This window comes from Oncorhynchus clarkii, chromosome 18, assembly GCF_045791955.1.
Source record: "Oncorhynchus clarkii lewisi isolate Uvic-CL-2024 chromosome 18, UVic_Ocla_1.0, whole genome shotgun sequence".
NCBI classification, from domain to species: domain Eukaryota; kingdom Metazoa; phylum Chordata; class Actinopteri; order Salmoniformes; family Salmonidae; genus Oncorhynchus; species Oncorhynchus clarkii.
Window position 1 is genome coordinate 18,956,011 of NC_092164.1, and position 27,216 is coordinate 18,983,226.

Consider the following 27,216-nt stretch of genomic DNA (forward strand, 5'->3'; position numbering starts at 1 on the left):
ACTGTCCTGCACGAGTGGGCTATGCACACTTTCCTGCACGAGTGGGCTATGCACACTGTCCTGCAAGGCCATGCAGGTTATGGTGTAATTTTGGAAAAGGCGGTAATGTTGGAGGTGCATTGCAAAGAAAATCATCAGGAAATGATTACACACACGCACTTGCGCTCGCACGCACAAGGCTGCCGGCCCAGACGGCATCCCTAGCTGCGTCCTCAGAGCATGTGCAGACCAGCTGGCTGGAGTGTTTACGGACATATTCAATCTCTCCCTATCCCAGTCTGCTGTCCCCACTTGCTTCAAGATGAACTGAACTAAATGAATATTGCCCCGTGGCACTCCCTTCTGTCATCATCAAGTGCTTTGTTAGGCTAGTTAAGGATCATATCACCTCCACCTTACCTGGCACCTTAGACCCACTTTAGCAGGGAGAACAGCCACGGCCTGTCAGCCGAGATCAGTACAGATGCATCAAAGCTGGGACCGAGAGACTTAAAAACAGTTTCTATCTCAAGGCCATCAGACTGTTAAATAGCCATCACTAGCCGGCTACCACCCAGTTACTCAACCCTGCACCTTAGAGGAATCACTGGTCACTTTACTCATTTCATATCTATATATTGTATTCTATTCTACTGTATTTAGTCAATGCCACTCACATTGCTCATACTAATATTTATATATTTCTTAACTCCATTCTTTTACTTTAGATTTGTGTATATTGTTGTGAATTGTTAGATACTACTGCACGGTTGGAGCTAGGAATACAAGCATTACACTACACCAGCAATAACATCTGCTAAATATGTGTGTGTGACCAATAACATTTGATTTGATTTGACACACACGCACACCAACGTAGTGGTTGCAAAGGTGCTTTGTTTTCCTTTAGTCTGTCACTATTGGACCTGTCCAAGGTTCTGGAACGCTATAGCCTAGTATAGACCGTTCAGCTCAGCACAGGGCTCACTTTAAATCCAAGAAGACATACGACATTTGTTTGAAAGTCATGTAGTTACTATTAGGAATTTGATAAACCTGAAGTTTGACATCAGAAACGCCTTTGCAAACTGACGGAAAAGGAATTTGATGTCCATTCATGGGTCTGGCCAGTGTAGGCTATAGGCATAATCATGTATCCCCGTTTCGATTGGCTTAAAAAGTAATGTTTTAGTGCGAATATTGTTATGGTGGCCAATGGGTATTTCACGTAGGCTATGTTCATGGATTGGTCGATTTTACAGCAAGTGATAATAAATGATTGGTTCATATGTAGATGGCTCTCTATCCTCCTCTGCTTTCAATGTATTGCCCTGCGCACAGATGAACAATTGTTGTTGAGATGTTGACTTGAAGAGCCAGCCTTAAGCGACACAAAAGTATTATTTAAAAACATTGTCGTGGTGACGCAAAGGTTTAAAATGAACAGTGAACCGGTAGGCTATAGAGAGATGCATGGGTAGTGCGTGTGCACCGGGTGGTTATGCTACTAATGACAGCGTGATGCATTTATGAGAGCTTGCAGTCGCCGCCTCCGGACAGAGCCGTTGTCGAAGAAGATGCTGAATCAGCTGCGCGCTCGTGAGATAGACTACCCGGGGTAGGCTATGTCTGTTTTTCAAATTTCACAAATGTCTCCTTTGCTTCTGACAATAGAAGACGATACATTGGCATAGCGTTGGGAATAGTTTTTTAAAAATGTTTTACATTTTGCTGCTGGAAATAAATAAGCTGCCTGTCTAGAGAGATGTTCATCGCTCCAAAGGAGACATCAAGTTTGACAACTGTAACCATCTAGGCTACGATGAAGCAGGGTGCACGAGGAGTTAGAGCATTTGGTTTGGCTGGAGACTTTATGTTACCGCTTATATCAATGGCATGACTATTTCACCACGCACAATGGAGGATAAATCCAACAAACTCATTTTGATTCCGATACTGGCCGTGGTCTTCTTGATGATAGGCTATCAGTACATTTGTCCAGCCGGCAGTAACTCTTGTCGCTTCCTAACTGGGGACAAGTTGAGTGGAATGTTCCGCCAATATCACTCGGGGGACGACATTTACGCGTACCAAGAAGGGCTGGAGTCGGAGGGTTCCTCAAAAACTCTGTCCAAATTCAATTTTACTGACCGAGACCTTGAGCGACACGTGGATTTCAACATCAAAGGAGATGACGTTATAGTGTTCCTCCACATCCAGAAGACCGGTGGGACTACTTTCGGACGGCACCTTGTCCGAAACATTCACCTCGAACAGCCCTGTGATTGTATGCCAGGACAGAAGAAATGTACCTGTCACCGCCCGGGCAAAGCGGAGTCCTGGCTTTTCTCTAGGTTCTCTACTGGCTGGAGTTGTGGTCTACATGCGGACTGGACCGAGCTGACTAACTGCGTGCCTGTAGTGATGAACAAGAAAGACAAGAAGGATGCTCAGAGGGACCGACGGTATGGGGTCTCAATTTGATTCTTGTTCCTGTAGCTAATCAGTAGAGCCTAAACTGTTTGTGGCCAGGAGAAACAGTGTGAGATGCAAGTGTACATTGACAGAATTAAATTCAATGATCAGATAGGTTTGAAAGAATAATGTAGCCTATACTACATTTCTATAACAGGAACAATAGCATGCAACACGGGTGGCAACCTGGCCCTAGGGGGCTGCAGTGGGCAGGCTTTTGTTCCAACCCAGCTTGAACACTGATTAAAATCATTATGGTTTGTATTAAAAGACTATGATTAGCCTCTCTTTTGAATAGAGCGTGCTAAAAGCTTGATTAAACGCATAGAAGACAAGGCGCTTGACTAAAGATATTTACAATTTCCCCCCTTGCACTCATTTTCCTGTTGAAAATGAATTAGCCCTTTTCTGAAGGCTTTAACAGGCAGTAGTTATCCTCACAGAGGGCTACTTTACACTACCCCTTTATAAATGGTTATAAACACATTATAAACACATTATAAACTGCCTCTATGTCAGGGTTATTCCATTTTGGGGTAGAAGGGCTGAAACACTTCTAGTTAAAAAAAATAAACAAGGTTTTTACTTTTGGGTTCGGCTTGACATTACAATCATTTAATCTTGTTGTCTTTTTGGTTGGTTCATTTGTCCTCTTGTTGGTCCTGATCCCATACTTCTGACTGTAGCTTTAGGATGTACTGTAACCATAGGGATAATACAAGAAGAGCACTGTAGATCATCCCCATGGTTTTTTATTGATATCAAGAGTTCAAAGATAATGAACGATTATGAGGGTGTTATAAAATACCATAAAGTCTGAGATAGTAAAACCTGAAACAGTAAATCTGGTAACAATGCAGGTAAGTATTCCAGAAATATGATCTGCTTGTATAAGAAGAATAAGCATGGAAATGAAACGGATCAAATGGTCAGACCAGAACCATGGCACTGGTTTGTTAAGGTTCCAATGCACTCATTTTAATCTCACGATCAAATCATTTCTGGGTAGCAATTAATTACCTTCATTTGAGAGAAAAAAAAATCTCAGATAAAATGGTAAAATATTAACAAAAATAGCTTGTTAGCAAAGAGCAATTTCTCAACAAAGATATTTTCTAAGACTGTCTGGAAGTTGTCTGAGTGGGGAGGGGATAACTGAAAACAAGCTGTTATTGGTAGTGAGGTTTGGAACTCTCTTTCTTATTGGTCTAGTAACCTATTTGCCTCCTGGTGATGTCACCCCAAAATTCCATCCCACCAAAACAGGCTGAAATTCAGGCAGCCTTTTCAAACTGCTCTTACAGTAAAGGGCACTATCATCATTTTCACAATTTTACTGTATTATTCCAACCTCATATTGTGGAAATATATATAAAACACATGAAAAGCATGTTTTTGACTGCACTGGGACTTTAACATGGGAAATTGAGAGGTTGCCACATGCTAGCCTATAGGCTAGCATGGAGCATCTATGGGGACATGATGGTCTTTAGTGGAGACAGAGCTGCCATCTGTCTATTGTTGCCCTCGGGTCATCTCACAGACACCCCATCATCTGGTCTCCCTGGTCGAGGCTGTGTCAGGGCTGGTGCCAGGGCTCTGACAGCGTTGGCATTTCCAGGCAGTCCCCATGCAGCTCCAGAGCATGGGACGCTTCAGTCAGGCTAACGCATGAAAGGTCACATCAGATCCTGTCACATCAGACTACTTTCATTGGAGCGACCAGCGTGGGTGAATGTGGATGTATCTCGTATTCCTAACCAACATAATCAGGATTAGGCTCTGCCCTAATGCTAAAATCCATCCCTCCCTCCCTCCCTCCCTCCCTCCCTCCCTCCCTCCCTCCCTCCCTCCCTCCCTCCCTCCCTCCCTCCTTTCTTGAACTCCGTCCTACTTTCCACATAATCTACCTTGACCAACCCCATCAGTGAGTCATGTGAGGTTACTGCCAATCACTAAGAAGAGCACCGTGCCACTGAGTCCAGCATGGCGTGCTCCTCACAGCAGCAACACACTGCTCCAACCTTAGAATCTGCTTCATTTGTCAGGTCTGCTCTTCCACAGTCAGCTGCAATGGTAGGAAAGAGAGAGAGAGAGAGAGAGAGAGAGAGAGAGAGAGAGAGAGAGAGAGAGAGGAGGCAAACCTCACTGTCTCACCCAAGTATAAAGATAACATAATGACCTGTTCTGGGGTCAATTCCATCTCAGAACAATCAAATTCAAATTGCATTGAATCATCGGCTATGAACTGGAAAACTGGCCATTATCTTCGATGACAGTTTATTTTCTTCAATTCATTGAAAATAAATTGAAGTCAAACCCTGAGGCTGACGGACACGGCTTTTACTCAGAGCCTGTGAACATTGGCTAATGTGTTTCTTCCGCAAAGAGACACCACTACTAGAATAGACAGAATAGACAAAAATATATTATAAAACATTTTGCTTTGTTTTATAGGAGGAGAGATAAAACATCCTACCCAGGACCCACTGCAGTCTAGTAGTCTAATAATATGGGTTTTGTGCACATAATCCAGTACACAGATGATTCAGCGTTGTCTTCCTCCTCCACGTTTCACTGGCACTGGGAACCAAAACAGACCATGAGAAAAAACCCATCTGGTGGCAAATTTCTGACATTAATCTTGTCCTGCACTTAAGTCAATTTCTCATCCGTTAAATCCCTCAGCTCAAGATTCCCATCTGAGGAGAAGGCTGTTTTATGTAAGCTCCTCTCCCAGTTAGTTCAGAGGGTAGATTGAAATTCAAACTGTATTTACAGTGAATTTCACTTAACTCTGTCACAAGCCATTTCACAAACACATATAACAAGGAAGTCACATCAGATAGGACGAAAATGAATAAGAATAAGTCATTAACATAAAACGGATAAAATATGATCAGAAGGTGATTATCAGTGGAGGTGTAGCCCCAGGTGTATTCATGTACAGCAGATGTCTCACACTCCGAGGTGTGTGTGTGTTCCAGACACTCGGTATAGATCAGCAACACACACACACGCACACATGCACACAAAACCTCTGAGCATGCTCTTCACACATCAGACACAGCATCCCGGTTCTCATTTACCCTTTCTTCCGTCGCATAAGGCAAGAGAGAGAGAGGTATGATTTCCGACATTAATTAGCCAAGTTGGTATAAGGTAACTGTCATTAGTGTGTTATCTCTGTGTAGTTTCTATAGACCTGGGTTTAACTAGACCAGGCTTCCCAGTCCTGGGGCCTCCCTGGGGTGTACGTTTGGGTTTTTTCTCTAGCACGACACAGCTGATTCAAATAATCAAAACATGATGAGTTGGTTATTTGAATCAGCTGTGTAGTGCTAGAGAAAAAAACAAAACATGCACCCAAGGGGGGGGGGGGGGGGGGGGGGAACCCTGAACTAGATCAAAGGTCCAGTCCATTCAGTTATTATTTTCCATAGAAGTTGGTCAATTGATCATATGCATTTATAAAGTCTTGTGTCAGCAACACCTTCTCCCAGCAATTGACTGGGAAGTCTTTCAAAAAACCAATGTGTCGCTGGTTAGGATCATATTCCCAAAATGTATCAGTCCCTAATCAGAACATGCAAAAACGTAATATATTCCATTGTAATGTAATATCATGCATTCTGCAGAGGTATTCAGAGGATAGTAGTAATCTCCACACTCCTTTATGGGAGATCATCATCTGGAGGCAGATTAAGGAGCAGATCCCGATTTATACACAAACTTGTCGCTCTTCATGTGTATGTATAGCACATCACTAAAGTCCCAAATACAAGCATGTTCTTCATGTGTATGTATAGCACATCACTAAAGTCCCAAATACAAGCATGTTGTTCTACATGTGTATGTATACCACATCACTAAAGTCCCAAATACAAGCATGTTGTTCTTCATGTGTATGTATAGCACATCACTAAAGTCCCAAATACAAGCATGTTGTTCTACATGTGTATGTATAGCACATCACTAAAGTCCCAAATACAAGCATGTTCTTCATGTGTATGTATAGCACATCACTAAAGTCCCAAATACAAGCATGTTGTTCTTAATGTGTATGTATAGCACATCACTAAAGTCCCAAATACAAGCATGTTGTTCTACATGTGTATGTATAGCACATCACTAAAGTCCCAAATACAAGCATGTTCTTCATGTGTATGTATAGCACATCACTAAAGTCCCAAATACAAGCATGTTCTTCATGTGTATGTATAGCACATCACTAAAGTCCCAAATACAAGCATGTTCTTCATGTGTATGTATAGCACATCACTAAAGTCCCGAATACAAGCATGTTTCTACTTGTTCCTTTCCCCTCTCTTTTTCTGTCTTATCATGAAGTGTTTTGAGTACACAGGTTTCACGACAGAAATTCTGTGTGCGTGGTATTACAGTAACAGCTGTGTGTGTGTGTGTGTGTGTGTGTGTGTGTGTGTGTGTGTGTGTGTGTGTGTGTGTGTGTGTGTGTGTGTGTGTGTGTGAGATAGAGGTCGACCGATTGTGATTTTTCCATGCCGATACCAATACCGATTATTGGAGGACCAAAAAAGCCAATACCGATTAATCGGCCATTTTTTTAATTTTTTTAAATTTGTAATAATGACAATTACAACTACTGAATGAACACTTATTTTAACTTAATATAATACATCAATAAAATCAATTTAGCCTCAATTTAATAATGGAACATGTTCAATTTGGTTTAAATAATGCAAAAACAAAGTGTTGGAGAAGAAAGTAAAAGTGCAATATGTGCCGTGGAAGAAAGCTAACGTTTAAGTTCCTTGCTCAGAACCTGAGAACATATGAAAGCTGATGGTTCCTTTCAACATGAGTCTTCAATATTCCCAGGTAAGAAGTTTTAGGTTGTAGTTATAGGACTATTTCCCCCTATACCATTTGTATTTCATTAACCTTTGACTATTGGATGTTCTTATAGGCCCTTTAGTATTGCCAGTGTAACAGTATAGCTTCCGTCCTTCTCCTCGCTCCTCCCTGGGCTCGAACCAGGAACACAACGACAACAGCCACCCTTGAAGCAGTGTTACCCATGCAGAGCAAGGGAAACAACCACTCCAAGGCTCAGAGCGAGTGACGTTTGAAACGCTATTAGCGCGCGCTAACTAGCTAGTCATTTCACTTCGGTTACACCAGCCTCATCTCAGGAGTTGATAGGCTTGAAGTCATAAACAGCGCAATGCTTGATGCACAACGAAGAGCTGCTGGCAAAACGTAAAGAAAGTGCTGTTTGAATGAATGTTTACGCGCCTGCTTCTGCCTACCACCGCTCAGTTAGATACTTGTATGCTTCTATGCTCAGTCAGATTATATGCAACCCAGGACACGCTAGATAATATCTAGTAATATCATCAACCATGTGTAGTTAACTAGTGATTATGATTGATTGATTGTTTTTATAAGATAAGTTTAATGCTAGCTAGCAACTTACCTTGACTTACTGCATTTGCGTAACAGGCAGTCTCCTTGTGGAGTGCAACGAGAGGCAGGTCGTTATAGCGTTGGACTAGTTAACTGTAAGGTTGCAAGATTGGAGCCCCCGAGCTGACAAGGTGAAAATCTGTCGTTCTGCCCCTGAACGAGGCAGTTAACCCACTGTTCCTAGGCCGTCATTGAAAATAAGAATGTGTTCTTAACTGACTTGCCAAGTTAAATAAAGATTACATAAAGGTGTTAAAAATAAAATTTAAAAATCACCCAAATCGGTGCCCAAAAAGAGCGATTTCCGTTTGTTATGAAAACTTGAAATCGGCCCTAATTAATCGGCCATTCCGATTAATCAGTCGACCTCTAGTGTGGGGTGAGTGCTGCGTGTAGCTCACCCAAGACAACCCAAAGGATTGGAAGTGACTTATTTATAAGAAAGAAACTGCTACGATTAACATGTCAAGCTACTGTAATTGCTAACACTCCAGGTTTGAGTATTAGAGTAGTAGCATGCCATTGGCTGTGTCAAAGAATTTCAAAATACTTTTGTCTGACTCTGAATTTCTCTAATATAAGGTCATTTGAAATAGAGACATAACTTGACTGTTTTCATGTTAGTTGTTTTCTGAGAAGCAATCAGGACATGCTCATAATTGATATGTGACTGTGTTATTACCTGTTTGGTCATCTGTGTCTGTAGGCCTATGCTGTGGTTCCATGTCGTTCCATAAGCAGTACATGGTCTTTCTGATAACTGTGTTAAAGAGAAAGGTGAAGGCTGAAATACATTGGTGTCCAAGTAACTCACTGGAGAAGCCATTATTTTTTTATTTTTTTTATTTGAACCTTTATTTAACCAGGAAGGGCTCATTGAGATTAAAATCTCTTTTTTCAAGAGCGCCCTGGCCAAGATAGGCAGCACCAAGTCATTACAAAAAAATTACAGTCAGACAATGTGAAAAACTACAAGTAATCTAGTAAAAAACATTGAATTCACAAGAGTATAAAACAGAAAATTAAAAACATTGACAGGTCAGGGAATCAGCCTCAAAATCCTTCATCAGTGATTTAAAAACACCAATCGGGACAATTATTCTTTGGTGTCTCCCCGCCTACCCTCCGTTCCTCTCACCCTCTCCCTCCTTCTCCTTCTTCTACTCCCCTCTCCCTCTCACCCTCACCCTCCTTCTCCTACTCCCCTCTCCCTCTCACCCTCGCCCTCCTTCTCCTACTCCCCTCTCACCCTCGCCCTCCTTCTCCTACTCCCCTCTCTCTCTCAATTTAATTCAATGGGCTTTATTGGCATGGGAAACATGTTTACGTTGTCAAAGCAAGTGAAATGGATAAACAAAAGTTTATCTCTCTCTCCCACTCTCTCTCTTTCTCTCTCTCTCTCTCTCTCTCTCTCTGTCTCTCTCTGTCACACACACACTACCCAAGATCTACCCGGTAAATCTCTCATTTTATTCCACTGTCTCCACACCAGTATCCCTGGGGCTTTCCTGTAGCTCCCGAAATAGCATCCCAGATCTGAGACCATCAGAGAGCCACAGTTAGCCCTCTCTCTCTCTCTCTCTCTCTCTCTCGCTCTCTCTCTGTCTCTGTCTCGCTCTCTCTCTGTCTCTGTCTCTCCCTCTCTCTATCTGTCTGTCTCTCTCTCTCTCTGTGCTGTATCGAGTAACATACCTTCTCTGCCTATTCTTCTGTGGGCTTGTAATGGACTGCACATTGTACTGTGGATGTGCAGTAAGTGTGTGGGCATTTGTGTGTGTGTGTGTCGGCACATGGGCATGTGTGGGTATAGAAAGGTATTCTATTATCACCACAACTGGCAGAGCATTTCAGTAGAGGAAGTGATCTGCTCAGTCACGTCCACTAATTGCTCAATTAATATGCACAACTCTATTTAATCCAACAGCATCAGCCGAACCAGTGGTGTTAAGTTATGACAGCGTCTCTAAAGGAAACAAGGATTTCACACACAGCTGTTCACGCTTGGCTAGCACGTAGCATCTTTCCCTGCTTTAAATGAGTGTTGCATCAGCATTCACTTTTCATCTGTGGAGAGAGACTATACACGCCGTCGAACAGAAGAGAGTGAAGAAGTGATCTGATTGGTCCCTAATACAGTTGAAGTCGGAAGTTTACATACACTTAGGTTGCAGTCATTAAAACTCGTTTTTCAACCACTCCACACATTTCTTGTTAACAAACTATAGATTTGGCAAGTCGGTTAGGACGTAATTTTTCCAACAATTGTTTACAGACAGATTATTTCACTTATAATTCACTGTATCACAATCCCAGTGGGTCAGACGTTTACATACACTAAGTTGACTGTGCCTTTAAACAGCTTGGAAAATTCCCGAAAATTATGTCATGGCTTTAGAAGCTTCTGATAGGCTAATTGACATAATTTTAGTCAATTGGAGGTGTACCTGTGAATGTATTTCAAGGCCTACCTTCAAACTCAGTGCCTCTTTGCTTGACATCATGGGAAAATCAAAAGAAATCAGCCAAAACCTCAGAAAAAAACAATTGTACACCTCCACAAGTCTGGTTCATCCTTGGGAGAAATTTCCAAATGCCTAAGGTGCCACGTTCATCTGTACGCCCTGACCTCAATCCTATAGAAAATTTGTGGGCAGAACTGAAAATGTGTGTGCGAGCAAGGAGGCCTACATACCTGACTCAGTTACACCAGCTCTGTCAGGAGGAATGGGACAAAATTCACCCAACTTATTGTGGGAAGCTTGTGGAAGGCTCCCAGGAATGTTTGACCCAAGTTAAACAATTTAAAGGCAATGCTATCATATACTAATTGAGTGTGTGTAATCTTCTGACCCACTGGGAATGTGATGAAAGGAATAGAAGCTGAAATAAATCATTCTCTCAACTATTATTGAATAAAAGTGGTGATCCTAACTGACAGGGAATTTTTACTAGGATTAAATGTCAGGAATTGTGAAAAACTGAGTTTAAATGTATTTGACTAAGGTGCATGTAAACTTCTGACTTCAACTGTACATGGTGACAGTCATTTACATTCAGGAAGAGAAACATTGTTTCTGTCCCAAATGGAACGCTATTCCCTATTTAGTGCACTACTTTTGACCAGGGCCCATAGTGCTCTGGTTAAAACTAGTGATCTTTAGTGAATAGGATGACATTTGGGACTCACCCACTGAGAGAGACACACTAACAGTCCCATTCTGCCAGGTGTGAGCTCTGACGTTACTTGATGCTCTGTATCAAATATTCTCAGTGAGGACTCAGTGAGCTCAGTTGCCATAATTGGGGCTAGTTCGATGTTTTTACCTGACCATGATGATCTCTGGGCTCCAGTCATTATAAGTGAATTACCCCAACAACACCACACCTTCCAATCCTGGAACTGGCTTGAGCATCAATCAGTCATTTAACAAAATCAATCTCACACTAGAGTGAATTAATCTGTTCACTCCCACACTTGGCTGTACGGGCCGGAGACAGTGCTGAGAGTGTGAATGGACAAGAGGTCAGTCTGACCCATAGAACTGGAATGAGTTTCATTCTATTTCTAGGATCTGACCTTACTCTACAGACAGCTCAGGCAGGTCTTTCAACTCCCGTGGAGTTGTCCTCCCTGCAAGCTCTAAGAAGGGCCTTTGTATATATAGTATCTATGCTCTTTCATCCATCACTTATATCATTCTATGCCTTTTTTTGTCACTTCTCCCTCTCACCCTCTGTCTGTATTTTTCTTAGACCCTGTGGTGCAGCGAGGGTTTATAATGTAGAGCTCCAGCTCTTTGTTGTGTCGTTGTGTCTGTTTGTCTCCCTGTCCCTCTTTGCCTCTTCTTCTATAACTTCTCTCTCTCTCTCCCTCTCTCTCTCTCTCTCTCCCTCTCTCTCTCTCTCTCTCTCTCTCTCTCTCTCTCTCTCTCTCTCTCTCTCTGTGTGTGTGTGTGTGAGTTTTCATTAAGTAGATCTCTAGACCAGACTGGGGAGGATATCTCCTACAGTCTGACTGCTGGCAGTAGTCACACAGCTCCACATGGCTCTGGCTCAATGGACACACTGATGATCCAACTCCCATCTGATCGTTTCCCACATTAATATAACTCCCATCTGATCGTTTCCCACATTAATATAACTCCCATACTGACATTCTAATATTCTGAAAGAAATGCTTAGGTGATGTGATTTTATATGTTATCTTCAGTTCCCTGTTTTGACAATCTTTCAGGCCCTACAGTAAGTATTGAATGAATCTGCCACTAAGTGATCTGCCACTAAGTATGACCACATTACCAAGGACACAACCTCCATTCCCAGCAGCAAATTCCACCTCTTGCAGGGGGGCCAGGGAGCAGGAGGTCACAAACTCACACCCTCTGGGTCTCCTGCAGAAAAGCTAATTCACACACCAGAAAGGGGTGTCGGAGAGTGTTTGAGGGTGTTAAGTTTGGGAATAGGACAACCGATTGGGTTATTGTGAAGATGAAAGTGTATGATAGAAAATGGTACGCCTCGTGTAGCCTATGTGGGTGAATGTAGCTTCAGTGTGGTGTTAGTGACACGTTTGAATTGGATTTGCATTGGTTGTGTGGTACACTCCCCGAGAACCATCATCACCCTAGCTTCAGTGTGAAGTAGAAACATCCACCTCTTTCAAACCGCTTTATCTACCCAAATCACACAATGTGGCGGAAGTAAGGGTAGGGTAGGAACGCTAGTACACAAGTACCAGGTCAGGCAACCATGATTTATTGAAATGTCTGATGGCCTATTCACCTCATTGGATTGGAATCACAGACAGTAGTCTCAGTTTGGCCAAACTTCCTATGGGGGGGACAGTGCACAGACTTAAAACAGTCAACACAGCAGAAGAGTAAGAGATGGTGCTGCAGTGGATAGCAGCCATTTTACAGGCTCCTGACCAATTCTTATTTTTTTTGTGCATAACGTGTTCGCCATAATTTCCTATGAACGAAAACAGCTTCTGGACAGAACAGCGACCACTAACCTCGATTTGGATGACAATTTATATTTCAATGATTCGACAGCTCTGGAATTGCTGCTTACTCCAGACCAGGGATCCCCGGGACTCGAAAGAGGAAGCGACAGGGCAAGACAGGCAGACGAGCCGCCATCCTGATGAGATGATGTTGACGAGGAAATAAACCACCCTTACCCTCTGTTCTTTTGGTGAACGTACAGTCACGAGAGAACAAACTGAAGAACTTTAATATTCAATGTTTCTCTGAGTCATGGCTGAACAAGGACATGGATAATATACAGTGCATTTGGAAAGTATTCCGACCACTTGACTTTTCCCACAATCATTTCAGCAGCACTCCACCAATCAGGCCTTTATGGTAGAGTGGCCAAGCGGAAGCCACTCCTCAGTAAAAGGCACACGACAGCCCGCTTGGAGTTTGCCAAAAGGCACCTAAAGGACTCTCAGACCATGAGAAACAAGAATCCCTGGTCTGATGAAACCCAAGATTGAACTCTTTGGCCTGAGTGCCAAGTGTCACATATGGAGAAAATATGGCACCATCCCTACGGTGAAGCATGGTGGTGGCAGCATCATGCTGTGGGGATGATCTGGGAGACCAGCCAGGATCAAGGGAAAGATGAACGGAGCAAAGTGCCGAGAGATCCTTGATGAAAACCTGCACCAGAGTGCTCAGGACCTCAGACTGGGGAGAAGCTTTACCTTCCAACAGGACAACGACCCTAAGCACACAGCCAAGACAACGCAGGAGTGGCTTTGGGACCAGTCTCTTAATGTCCTTGAGTGGCCCAGCCAGAGCCCGGACTTGAACCCGATAGAACATCTCTGGAGAGGCCTGAAAATAACTGCGCAGCGATGCTCCCCATCCAACCTGACAGAGCTTGAAAGGATCTGCAGACAAGAATGGGAGAAACTCCCCAAATACAGGTGTGCCAAGCCTGTAGCGTCATACCCAAGAAGACTCGAGGCTGTAATCGCTGCCAAAGGTGCTTCAACAAAGTACTGAGTAAAGGGTCCGCACCGCTCTGATTCAGAGGGGTTAAATGCGGAAGACACATTTCAGTTGAATACATTCAGTTGTACAACCTTTCCATTTTCAGTTTTTTATCTTTAATGCAGACTATACTATTTACCAAGAGAGTTTTCATCAACATTTTTCATGGCTATCTATTTGCCACTACAAACCGATGCTGGCATTAAGACTGCACTCAACGAGCTGTACAGGGCAATAAGCAAACAAGAAAATGTACATACAGAGGCGGTGCTTCTATTGGCTGGTGATTTTAAAGCAGGGAAACAGAAATTAGTTTATCTTCATTTTTACCAGCATATCACCTGTACAACTAAATGCAACAAAAATGTACATCACATTTACTCCACACATAGAAACTCATACAAGGCTCTTGCCCTCCCTTTAGCCAGTCTCTATCCTCCTGATTCCTGTTTACAAGAAAAAACTCAAACAGGAAGTACCAGTGATGGCCTCAATACGGAAGTGGTCCGATGAAGCGGACGCTAAGCTACAGAACTGTTTCGCACAGACTGGAATATGTTCTGAATCCTACTATGCCGGCTCTGACACTCGTCGGATGTGGCAGGTTTAGCAAATTATCACGGATTAAAAAGGTAAACCAAGCCGCGAGCTGCCCAGTGACTCGAGCATACCAGATGAGCTAAATGCCTTCTATGTTCACTTCGAGGCAAGCAACACTGAACTAGTGTTGTCACAATACCATCATTTTGACTTCAATACCAGATTTAGTATCACAATACTCGATACCATCACGACACTCGATACCAAAACAATACCACGGCAAAAAATAAGGCATATTAGCCAATGCCACAGAATGGCACCTGATCCAGACAGATAAACTCAGCTGCTGCATCTTTTGACCACCTTTTTTACATCAACATATTTCAGAGACAGCCATATATAAGTGAATTAATCAATTATACAATCATACAATCAATTAGATTGTTTTTTTGTTTACCAATCTAACTACATAATGGTAAGAATTTATTTGAATGGTAAATCTCTGTTGATACATTTTGTAAATCAACATGTAGCCTTATCCACAAAACAGGTGAATACATATTCAATAGGAGGGTGTTGAGTTATTGAGCTTGTTTTAGCAGATTTCATGGGGCTACAGATGACAAGCAATCTGTTTCCCTTCCATTTGGGACTTATTTTATTGCACTGATCAACAACATTTGCATAGAAGTAGCTTATTTTATAAAAATGTGCTCTGTCTCTTTAACCAGTAATAACGTCATTCATAATGCAGTTAGTTCGCTAATGAGAGACCGAATAAGTGAATTAATAACATTTTGGCAATCAGCTTTGAAATCAGCATTATTTGCTGATTTAATTTTGCTGATCACAAACAAAGGACTAGGGTAGTGAATTGATGTCAGATGTATCTGTAAGCTAGCAAGGAAAGTTAACCTACAAAGCTGGATGCTACCAGTATTTCATTATAAAGGGTTCTAGCCTGTATAGACATTGTTTTGTGAACAATAATTAACAGTTTCAACATTTCTACAGGCAGTGTCGCATTATTCAAGTGTGTTAACTTCTGTGCAGTGGGTATCTAACATAATGCCGCCCAGACTCCCAGTGCAGGTTAGCAATGAGTAAGTGGAACAGGCACGTTATAACAAGGGGTCGGTTGTGCTTATAGACAGAATTGATCCGTGAGACACATTTGACAGAAGTACCGAAAGTAACACAAATTCTAGCACCTAGTATCAAAAAAGTTTTGGTATACCGTGCAACACTACTCTGAACCATGCATGAGTGCACCAGCTGTTCCGGACGACTGTGTGATCTTGCTCTCCATAGCCAATGTGAGTAAGTCCTTAAAACAGGTTAACATTCATAAGGCTGCGTACTCATAGCAGCTGACCAGCTGGCAAGTGTCTTCACTTCTATTTTCAACCTCTCTCTGACTCGGTCTGTAATACCTACATGTTTCAAGCAGACCACCATAGTCCCTGTGCCAAAGAACGCCAAGGTAACCTGTTTAAATGACTATCAGCACTCATCTGTAGCCATGAAATGCTTTGAAAGGCTGGTCATGGCTCACATCAACAGCATCATCCTCAAAAGGTTCTACAGCTGCACCATTGAGAGCATCTTGACTGGCTGCATCACCGCTTGGTATGGCAACTGCTTGGCATCTGACCGCAAGGCACTACAGAGGGATGTGTGTGCAGCCCAGTACATCACTGGGGCCGAGCTCCCTGCCATCCAGGACCTCTATACCAGGTGGTGTCAGAGTAAGGCCCTAAAAATGGTCAAAGACTCCAGCCACCCATAGACTGTTCTCTCTGCTACCACACGGCAAGCGGTACCGATGCACGAAGTCTGGAACCAACAGGACCCCGAATAGCTTCTATCCCCAAGCCATAAGACCGCTAAATAGTTACCCTAATAGCTACCCGCACTATCTGCATTGTCCCTTTTTGAACTAACTTTTTTGACTCATTACATACACTGCTGCTACTAATTATTATATATCCTGTTGCCTAGTCACTTTAACCCAACCTATATGTACAGTTGAAGTCGAAAGTTTACATACACCTTAGCCAAATACATTTAAACTCAGTTTTTCACAATTCCTGACATTTATTCCTAGTAACATTTCCCTGTCTTAGGTCAGTTAGGATCACCACTTTATTTTAAGAATGTGAAATGTCAGAATAATAGTAGAGAGAATTATTTCAGCTTTTATTTCTCTCATCGCATTCCCAGTGGGTCAGAAGATTACATACACTCAAATAGTATTTGGTAGCATTGCTTTAAAATTGTTTAACTTGGGTCAAACATTTCGGGTAGCCTTCCACAAGCTTCCCACAATAAGTTGGGTTAATTCTGGCCCATTCCTCCTGACAGAGCTGGTGTAACTGAGTCAGGTTTGTAGGCCTCCTTGCTCGCACACTCTTTTTCAGTTCTCCCACAAATGTTCTATGGGATTGAGGTTAGGGCTTTGTGATGGCCACTCCAATACCATGACTTTGTTGTCCTTAAGCCATTTTGCCACAACTTTGGAAGTATGCTTGGGGTCATTGTCCATTTGGAAGACCCATTTCTGGAGGAGTACAATTGTTTTTCTGAGGTCTTGGCTGATTTCTTTTGATTTTCCCATGATGTCAAGCAAAGAGGCTCTGAGTTAGGTAGGCCTTGAAGGTAGGCCTTGAAATACATCCACAGGTACACCTCCAATTGACTCAAATGTCAATTAGCCTATCAGAAGCTTCTAAAGCCATGACATCATTTTCTGGAGTTTTCCAAGCTGTTTAAAGGCACAGTCAACTTAGTGTATATAAACTTCTGACCCACTGGAATTGTGATACAGTGAATTATAAGTGAAATAATCTGTCTGTGAACAATTGTTGGAAACATTACTTGTGTCATGCACAAAGTAGATGTCCTAACCGACTTGCCCGAAACTATAGTTTGTTAACAAGAAATTTTGTGGAGTGGTTTAAAAACAAGTTTTTATTGACTCCAACCAATGCATGTGTAAACTTCCGACTTCAACTGTACATATCTACCTCAATTACCCCTGTACATTGACTGGTACCCCTTGTATATGGCCAAGTTATCGTTACTCATTGTGCATTTATTCCTCTTGTTATTCTTTTTTTATTGAGAATCTCTCCATTGCTGGGTAAGTAAGCATTTCACTGTTAGTCTACACCTGTTGTTTATGAAGCATGTGACAAATACAATTGTATTTGATTTGAGCCATTTTCCAGTAAGTGACTCAATTCCACCTCATCAAGCCAGTGTGTGTCCTTAATGGTAATGAATGAGAATTGTCTTGGCTAATATTGATCCCATTTCCTCTACGGAAATATGAGTTCCTTGAAAGCCTAAGCAAGCGAGGGGGAGGTGAGGGGAGGCAAGGGGGGAGACAGCAAGAGCGTCAAGTTCGCCCCACACACTCAGGTTAATCAATGAGAGGCTGTCTGAAGGAGACTTTGAGATCAGGCCATAAGAGGGGCATAGAAATAGACATAGAAATATAATTATAGGCCTATGGGAATACAAGGTGTTTCAACATCTCTTGCTCCTGTTTGAAGTGTCCCATCCATTCATTTACGTTAGTCATTGAGTGCTTTGTCTGATATAGCAGCATACTGTTTTCTTAAAGTTGTATTTTTTTTATCATATGAGTTTGTGTCCAAGTATCTTCCTGACTATCATGGGTCCAAGTACCCATAACACCCTCTGTTTCCCTCAGACATTTCTAAACCGGAGAAATGTGTCAAAAAGGTCAGCAGACACTGTATAGTTTACTAAATGCCAGTGGATACAAGTCCAGTTGTGTTAAATGCCATAAGCCAACTTCGCCCATTTCGTTTTTTTTAAATATTTGACCAATTATCTTTATTCAACCATCCATCAGACAGACACTGGGAGTCCTGGCAGGGCAGTATTGATTGCTTGTCCAGAGTGCCCAGAGTGTTTCTATGCACTGTTGGAATGGTCCGTTATGAATGATTGAGAGGCACTCATCTTATTAGGGTGGATAGAGGCCTCTCTCTGCCACTGGGTCAGATGCATCTGAAATGGCACCCTATTCCCTATACAATCCACGACTTTTGTCAAAATAAGTGCACTACATGGAATAGGGTGTAATTTTAGCCACAGCCTTTGCATTGACCAGGAGATGAGGAGGGGTGTTCTTCTGAATGAAAAGCATGATCTAGTAGTGAATTACGTTGTTGCTCATTTACATACTTTCCCTAAATTGCGTGGTTTACTATTTTATTTCAATAAATATTAGTGACTATTAGTAAGTTATTTCGGCTTCTTACAGTGCATGTTCATATTCCTTGTTGCAACACAATTTGAGTTGAAGTGACACAGGGATTTTGTGAGAGCAACACAGAGAGGAGCTGGGCTCATTTGCCTGCACTTCTCTGACTGAGCTCTGTGGAAATAGTCGTTTGTTTCTCAAGGAAGTCATCAGACAGGATCAGTCCTCCAGTCGCGCTAATAGAATCCGAGCTGTCTCATTCCACTATGGAAACCCAGTAGAAATCACAGGTATTCATTAGAGGAGTAGCAACCCGCTACAGCTGTTGAAACAGTGGGAGGGAGTTGTAGAGTAGACGGTCATCTAAGGTCAGGGTTAAAGTACCGGTTTGAGGATGGTAAGCTAGATCTGGCCATGTACCTGCAGCGTTGAATCTTTTACTGCAGTGGGCTGAATAAGGGTCACACAGAGTGTTTCTTGGTAGTCTTAAAACAAGAAGTCACCTACACCATGTCAGATATAGAGTTGAAATGTATTACATTTTGAGTTTGCATCACAATATTACACTTCATATGCATAATGGAATAAGGAAAAATATAAAAACCGTTTGACATAAACCCACATTATTTTTATGTGTTAAAAAAAGAAGAATGCTTATTAATGATGAAAAATATGAATAACATTCCACCCATGAGGCCACTAGGTCAATGGACTGCAGGAAAGGTCTACACAGAAGAAATGGAGAAGATTCCCTATGTAATGAGGATGTTTAGTTGGCACGATGTTCCATTTTAGTTAGGTCGAAATGATTGGGAACAAAGTGGCTGCCAGCTAAACTCTCTTTTTTTTGTCACCATATGCAGATGGGCCCTAAGCATTGTTCGACTCTCATTTATAAGGGATCATAATACATGTCTATAAGCACACAGAGCATATAGGATTTGGCGTTAAATAGTTTTGGACTTTCACATTTTCAGCTTGTTTTGTTTAGATGTCATCCTCTTTTAAAGATGACTGGCACTAACACGGTAAAGAAAGACACTGAGGCGGCAGGGTAGCCTAGTGGTTAGAGCGTTGGACTAGTAACCAAAAGGTTGCATGTTCCAATCCCCCCAGCTGTCGTTCTGCCCCTGAACAGGCAGTTAACCCACTCTTCCTAGGCTGTCATTGAAAATATGAATTTGTTCTTACCTGACTTGCCTAGTTAAATAAAGGTAAAATATATATACAGTATATATTTTTTAAAAGCAAGCCCTTAGGCTCTGGTCAGCTTCAAATGACTGGAGTTTCTTCTGTGCTGTAGAAATGAAACAAGTATACTGAACAGGCGCAGTGGTTAAGGGCGCTGTACTGCAGCGCCAGCTGTGCCATCAGAGTCCCTGGGTTCGCGCCCAGGCTCTGTTGTAACCGGCCGCGACCGGGAGGTCCGTGGGGCGACGCACAATTGGCCTAGCGTCGTCCGGGTTAGGGAGGGATTGGTCGGTAGGGATCTCCTTGTCTCATCGCGCACCAGCGGCTCCTGTGGCGGGCCGGGCGCAGTGCGCGCTAGCCAAGGTTGCCAGGTGCACGGTGTAGCCTCCGACACATTGGTGCGGCTGGCTTCCGGGTTGGATGCGCGCTGTGTTAAGAAGCAGTACGGCTGGTTGGGTTGTGTATCGGAGGACGCATGACATTCAGCCTTCGTCTCTCCCGAGCCCGTACGGGAGTTGTAGCAATGAGACAAGATAGTAGCTACTACAACAATTGGATACCACGAAATTGGGGAGAAAAAGGGGTAAAATTCAACAAAAAAAAAAAGTATATATATATAAATGCAACACGTAGCAATTTCAACTATTTAACTGAGTGACAGTTTGCATAAGGAAATCAGTCAATTGAAATGAATTCGTTAGGCAACAGCTCTGGTTGACATTCCTGCGGTCAGCAGGCCAATTGTACACCTGCAAAACTTGAGACATCTGTGGCATTGTGTTGTGTGACAAAACTGAACATTTTAGAGTGGCCTTTTATTGTCCCCAGCAGAAGGTGCACCTGTGTAATGATCATGCTGTTCTTGATATCCCACACCTGTCAGGTGGATGGATTATCTTGGCAAAGGCTCACTATGTAAACAAATTTGTGCACAAAATCTGAGAGAAATAAGCCTTTTATGGAAAATGTCTGCGATCTTTTATTTCAGCTCATGAAACATGGGACCAACACCTTACATGTTGCGTTTATATTTTTTGTACAGTATATATGTAAATGCATGGAGTGTAGCCAGTCTGTAAGTCAACATCCATCCTGTTACAGAATATGATGTTGTCCCAGGTCAATTACATGCCAAACGTGTGCATGTTGAAACAATGTGTGCGTGCACTGTTGTTTTGCCCAGTAAGATAAGCGGAACACTCAATTGTTTGATGACGGACTCTATTAACCGTTGACAGATGCCCCGACCTTCCCAACCACTCTGTCCCTCGAACACACACGCACGCACGTGCACACACAGACACACACACACACACACACACACACACACACACACACACACACACACACACACATGCACACACACACACACACACACATGCACACACACACACACACGCACACACACACGCACGCACACACACACACACACACACACACACACACACAGACGAGTAATTGGAGTGCTTTGACATTCGCCCATTCATGTCAATAGGTCACTATGGAAGAATAGAAGGATGGAGCTAGAATGTCTGGATTGTGCGGAGACATATTGATGGGCCTGTCCTGTGGTTATGTAGAATCTTAATTGGACCAGTATTGTCACAGCAAAATAATCCTGCAGCAACAGGATTTGAACGGTTAGTCCATAATGTTGCTTGAACAGTGGTTAGGCTATTAGCTGGTCAAAATGTAGTAACATGAAAAGTAAAATACTCTTAATAGAACTGTGAATGTATGCATATCCAGCGGTGCAGGAAAATTCTCAGCAACAAAAGAGTGATCAAATAAAGATCCTACATCTGTAATGGGGATCTAAAATGCCCCCTTCCCAGAAAGACTGTGTAGGCAGCAGCTCTGGGAGTGTGTGTCCATCTCTCTGTACAGCTCTGGGAGTGTGTGTCCATCTCTCTGTACAGCTCCTGGAGTGTGTGTCCATCTCTCTGTACAGCTCTGGGAGTGTGTGTCCATCTCTCTGTGCAGCTCTGAGAGTGTGTGTCCATCTCTCTGTGCAGCTCTGAGAGTGTGTGTCCATCTCTCTGTACAGCTCTGAGAGTGTGTGTCCATCTCTCTGTACAGCTCTGGGAGTGTGTGTCCATCTCTCTGTACAGCTCTGGGAGTGTGTGTCCATCTCTCTGTACAGCTCTGGGTGTGTATCCATTTCTCCCCACACTCTCAGTGCCAGTTTAATTCATTTACAGCCTGTGCTGTGGTCGAATATCCATTACGGCTTGGAGTGTGTGTGTGTGTGAGTGCGTGTGTGTGTGTGCGTATGTGTGAGTCTGTGTGAGTGCGTGTGCGCTCACGCTCGCACGCGTGTGTCATGAAAAAAAACTTTGTTAGGATCTATTTCTGCTGACACATTAAAATATCGGTCGATGGTAGTCTGCCACCCGACAATAATCTCCTAATTACCTTTGAGGGTGGTGTGTGTGTCCCCTGCACCAAAAGGTCAACAGTCAGATGGTTCTTTAAATGGCAGTCACAGAGCCATTATTACCACTTCAGTGGTGCAGACTGACATTTCCCTTTCCTTAATTACCCCTAAGAGTTTTGGTCGAAATCAATATTTGTTGATCAGTATAGAGACAACATCTGACATACTCTGACTACTCAACGCCATTGCTCACCGTTGAGAAAATCCTGTTCAAGCAATTCAGTTTCTGATCAGGCAAAATGTTAGCGGCTCAGTGTTGACTATGATATCTATCGTATAAAGTGTCTGTTCCTTCTCCATCAGAATGTACAAGTGAATGCTTTGTGAAGCTCCGTCTCCTCTGGCAGTCTCAACTCTTTTCCTACCCGCTCCTCATGAATCTCTAGCAGCTCGCCGTTAGGAATCTCGAAGTGAAAACAAGCAGCGCTCTGCATTTGACACAAACAAGATGTTTACTTTGCCGTGTAGCTGCAGCTTTCAAGGTTTTAGTCTTGATCTCAATTCTCAAACTCCCCGTTGTACCTGTCGGGGGCCCAAGACGGTTCCCCTACTTTATTTGACTACGGGATAATGTAAAGAATACTGCAGTGCGGTGTGATCTGTATTAGAACAAAAAGTGATTCTATACACTACACTCTCATCTTTTGCCTATATATCCAAGGTTTGGATGTTCGATAAGTTCACCGTTTTCAGAAAAAGGACAGTAGAGCGCAACATGCTACTTAAATGTAGCATTTGTTACGCAGTGAAAGGAAGGTACCGAGGTACGCATATTCAGGAGCTAGGGAGGCCTAGCAATAGGATGAGAACTGTCTCTTATTCAGTATTAAAAATGAGATAGCCCACTGTGCTCTCAGCTCATTAGGATCACTGTTTAGAGAGAGCGTTATTAGTTTCCTATCTTCTAATTCTGGCTATTTTTAAATGTGAGAAATATGATATTTTCTTCATTCTTTTCATCGCCCAATTTCCACCTTTTTCTCTCTCTCTCACATGGTCAAATAATTATAGCTCATTGCCACCCCCTAGCTCATCAGCGAGTGTTACATAGAGGGAGGGAAAGTGAAAGACGTGTGCCAGTCTCACTCTCTCTAACGCTCCCACTTCTCCCACTTCCCAGTTCTGTCATTACGGATTGGAGAGCACGGAGGAAAGGAGACAAGGAAAGGAGACATGGAAAGGAAGGAAGTATTAAAACAAATGCCTTTTTCTGTCTTTGCTGCTGCAGGAACTTCTACTACATCACCATGCTAAGGGACCCGGTCTCCCGCTACCTGAGCGAGTGGAAGCACGTGCAGCGTGGAGCCACCTGGAAGACCGCCCTGCACATGTGTGACGGCCGCTCTCCTACCCAGGACGAACTGCCCGCCTGCTACAGTGGCGACGACTGGACCGGGGTCACGCTGACCAACTTCATGGACTGCCCTTCCAACCTGGCCAACAACCGGCAGGTCCGCATGCTGGCCGACCTCAGCCTGGTGGGCTGCTACAACGTCTCCACCATCGGCGCCGAACGGGAGCGCGGCCGTGTCCTACTAGCCAGTGCCAAGAACAACCTCCGCAACATGGCCTTCTTCGGCCTGACCGAGTTCCAGCGCAAGACGCAGTACCTGTTTGAGCGGACGTTCGGCCTGCGCTTCATCCAGGCTTTCACGCAGATCAACAGCACGCGGGCGGCTAGTGTGGGGGTGGGGGCGGGGGCTCTGCGGCGGCGCATCGAGGGGCTCAACGCCCTGGACGTGGAGCTGTACGAGTACGCCAAGGAGCTGTTCCTCCGGAGGTACCAGTACAGCCGCCAGACACAGCACCGGGAGCAGAGGCTGAGGAGGAGGCAGGAGAGGCAGGAGGAGAGGCAGTGGCTACACCAGCACACAGCCCCCATCTCCAAAGCCAGGAGGGAGGAGGAGGAGAGGGAGATAGAGGGGGTGGAAGGGGAGGAGGTGGGAGGTGTAGCCACCACAGAGGACTACAGCAGCCAGGTGGTGAGATGGTGAGGCCGCAACACCCATGCAAGGACTAGTACTTCCTGTCAGTTTCTCTCTCTCTCTCTCTCTCTCTCTCTCTCTCTCTCTCTCTCCCTCTCTCTCTCTCTCTCTCTGCCTTGGGCTGCCCAATGGTGTCTTAGTCTTTCAAATAGATGTATTTATTATTACTATTTATCATGATGTTGTCAACTTTTGTTTCTCCTCTCATGCAGAGTTTATTGTGTGTGTTCATTTTCTAATGCTTGTCTGTTCTTCAAAGTAGGTGAACAACTCTAGTGTCAAATGGACATTCTACAAGATTTGATCAGAATCTCCATGGGACTGTATGTAAACAAAATAAGCGCCTCAGGATTCTTGAAAAGTAATGTGGTTCGCTTAGGGTTGCAAAGGGAGGGTATATTACTAGAAACTTTCGAAGTTTACCAGTATACTGCCAGGATTTTGGTAGCTTTCTTTTTGTATTTTATCAGATGGCATCTACTGGCCATTTTGGGTACTTCAGATTATCACAGGTGTCAGTAATTATCTATGGCCCTCTATGTGGCCTTATCACATGTAAAATGTATAAAATAATCAAGTAAGATGATTCTAAAATAAGAAATTAAATGTAAAACCTGTAAAATATTATCCTAATATAAACCATCAATCAAAACCATTGGTGTTTAATATGAGGGTTTCAGCATTAAACACCTTTATATTTTTTTCACACATTTTTATTTATTTGACTATGTCTTTCTTGTAAATGTTTTGGCGACAATGTGGTGGCAGTTGTGAAAAAAAGTCAATAGGTGGAAGAGTTGCAGAGTTAGATGAAAATAATGACATTCTTAATTAGATGCTTTTAAAAAAATTAATTAGGCTATTTTCTCTTGAACCATATGATCTATCCACTAGAAACTCATGGAATATATGGACACAGATATTTAAAAAAAAATGTATACATATATGAACATCATTTTTTTTAAAGTTATTTGAGTAAATGACCAAAGTTACCAAAGATCACATTTTAATTACCAAAATTACTGAAGATTCCATTAACCTAGCTTTACAACATAGGACTTGCTCATGATTTCTAAAGTAAGATATGTTAGTAAATAACACAATAAATTATTCATTAACCACCCTCCCATACTTTGGTTATTTAGGACAGGACTTGTATTAATTTACCTTGTACGTTTGCTTTCCACCTATGAGTTAGTATGTACAGTATGATGGTATTCAAGACATTCACCTGTAGGAAAGTTGTGCATTAAATGTACGCTGCATACCACTGATTTCCAAGCTTTCCAAAAGCTGTCCTTTTTTCTGCTTCCGTTCACATTGTGTGTTATTCATGACAAAGAAAAGTCTTGATGACATCTACTTCTCTTTGCACGCTTTCTCTGTCAAATCCACGAACGCACACACACACACACACACACACACACACACACACACACACACACTGTGTGATGGAACTCTGTTTAAGATGTTAGAAATAAATACCGGGGGGCACAATAGGCTGGCTGTCTGAACCAATTAGAGCCTTCTTACATCATGGTGGTGTAGAGCAGCCGTTAGCCATTAGTTGTGGTTCCAGGCAGTTCAGGGTGAAATGAAGCGTTTAAAGTGCGATTGAGCTTGACTCCAACGCAGCACAATAAAGAGTAGGCTATCTGGATACCTTTCTCCTTCATCGGGGTACATAGTCACTCTGGGGATTTCTACATACCAGAGAGGCTGGTGTGATGTGATGAAGAGAGAACAGAACCAGTGATGTATGGAGGAGGAGGAGGAGGAGGAGGGAGGGGAGGAAGAGGAGGGAGGGAAGGAGGAGAAAGTCAGTGTGTTCCCTACCCCAAAATAGCCTCTCTTCAGCCCAGCTGCAGTTCTCAGGCTATCTAATTGCTATCGCAGTAGGAGAGAGAAGAGAGACTTATTGAGGTCAATAATTCTACAACCATCATTACTTTTTATCAAGTCAACCCAGTAACAGTGAGATAAGTTGTTTTTCTCCATAACTACTACCATGCACTACTCTGAATAACACTTAGAATGTGAAGCTTTTTTTTTAAAAGCAGTGTGATCCCAGTAGAAATCCATTGTTGCAAGAATTCAGACCAAAATGAACCTGTGTCATGTCCACCACTTCTCCAAATGGCACTTGTTCTAACCAGAGGAGCTCTTTCACTTTTACAATCATTAACATGAGCGAGCACTGTGAAATGGTTTGTGAAGCATGGAGGGATATGACATATGGCATTCAGTAGAAACGTTTGGTGACATCATTTCTAAAGAACAAGCTATCCAGTCACTCTTATTTTCTGAAGATCTCTCACTGTTGTTTGAAATGGGTCGTTCCGGTGGTTCGGGGTTGACTAATTCACCTTAAATATACATTGAAATGAAATACAGCCAGCCCTGAACCACACGGAGTCCTTATACGCAGTACACTTATGTCATATTCAACATATTATGTCAAATTGATGTTTGGGAATCCGACTTTTGACATTTTTTTTTATAGTAAAGTATCTGTGGTCTGTAGAGACGCCTGTAAAAACAAAATATTTGTCGATTTACATTCCAGTGGAGTTATATGGGAAGGGCGGGTGCTGATCGAAAGACAAGTGGTTAATCGAGAAACGTGAAAATATGTGGATAGAAAGGGAGGTGTGCAGGAAGGAAGAGACAAACACTGTAAAGGGTTTTTACCAGACAGAAACAGTTCCTTCCTGGTTCTACTTTTGATCCGGCTCTGGTCTAAAGTGGCGCACTATAGGGAATAGGGTGCCATTTGGGACACAGGCCCTGAGTAGCCTGGGAGTACACTGACTACAGAATAAACCACCGAGTTGGAATCGCATGCAGTGGCCGTATACGTCCATGTGTACAAAAGTACATGCACATCCACGTTACACCATGTTGAGAGTAGTGACGTATGAT

General features: G+C 42.9%; 1 protein-coding gene across 1 annotated transcript; it reads left to right on the plus strand.

Moving 5' to 3' along the window:
* Positions 1 to 1,537: 1,537 nt before the first annotated feature.
* On the plus strand, positions 1,538 to 25,561 carry LOC139373158 (heparan-sulfate 6-O-sulfotransferase 3-B-like). The gene is made up of 3 exons (XM_071113311.1): positions 1,538 to 2,444; positions 23,538 to 24,299; positions 24,557 to 25,561. The coding sequence occupies exons 1-3, from the start codon at positions 1,876 to 1,878 to the stop codon at positions 24,558 to 24,560; spliced, it is 1,335 nt and encodes a 444-aa protein (XP_070969412.1). The 5' UTR covers positions 1,538 to 1,875; the 3' UTR covers positions 24,561 to 25,561.
* Positions 25,562 to 27,216: the final 1,655 nt, after the last annotated feature.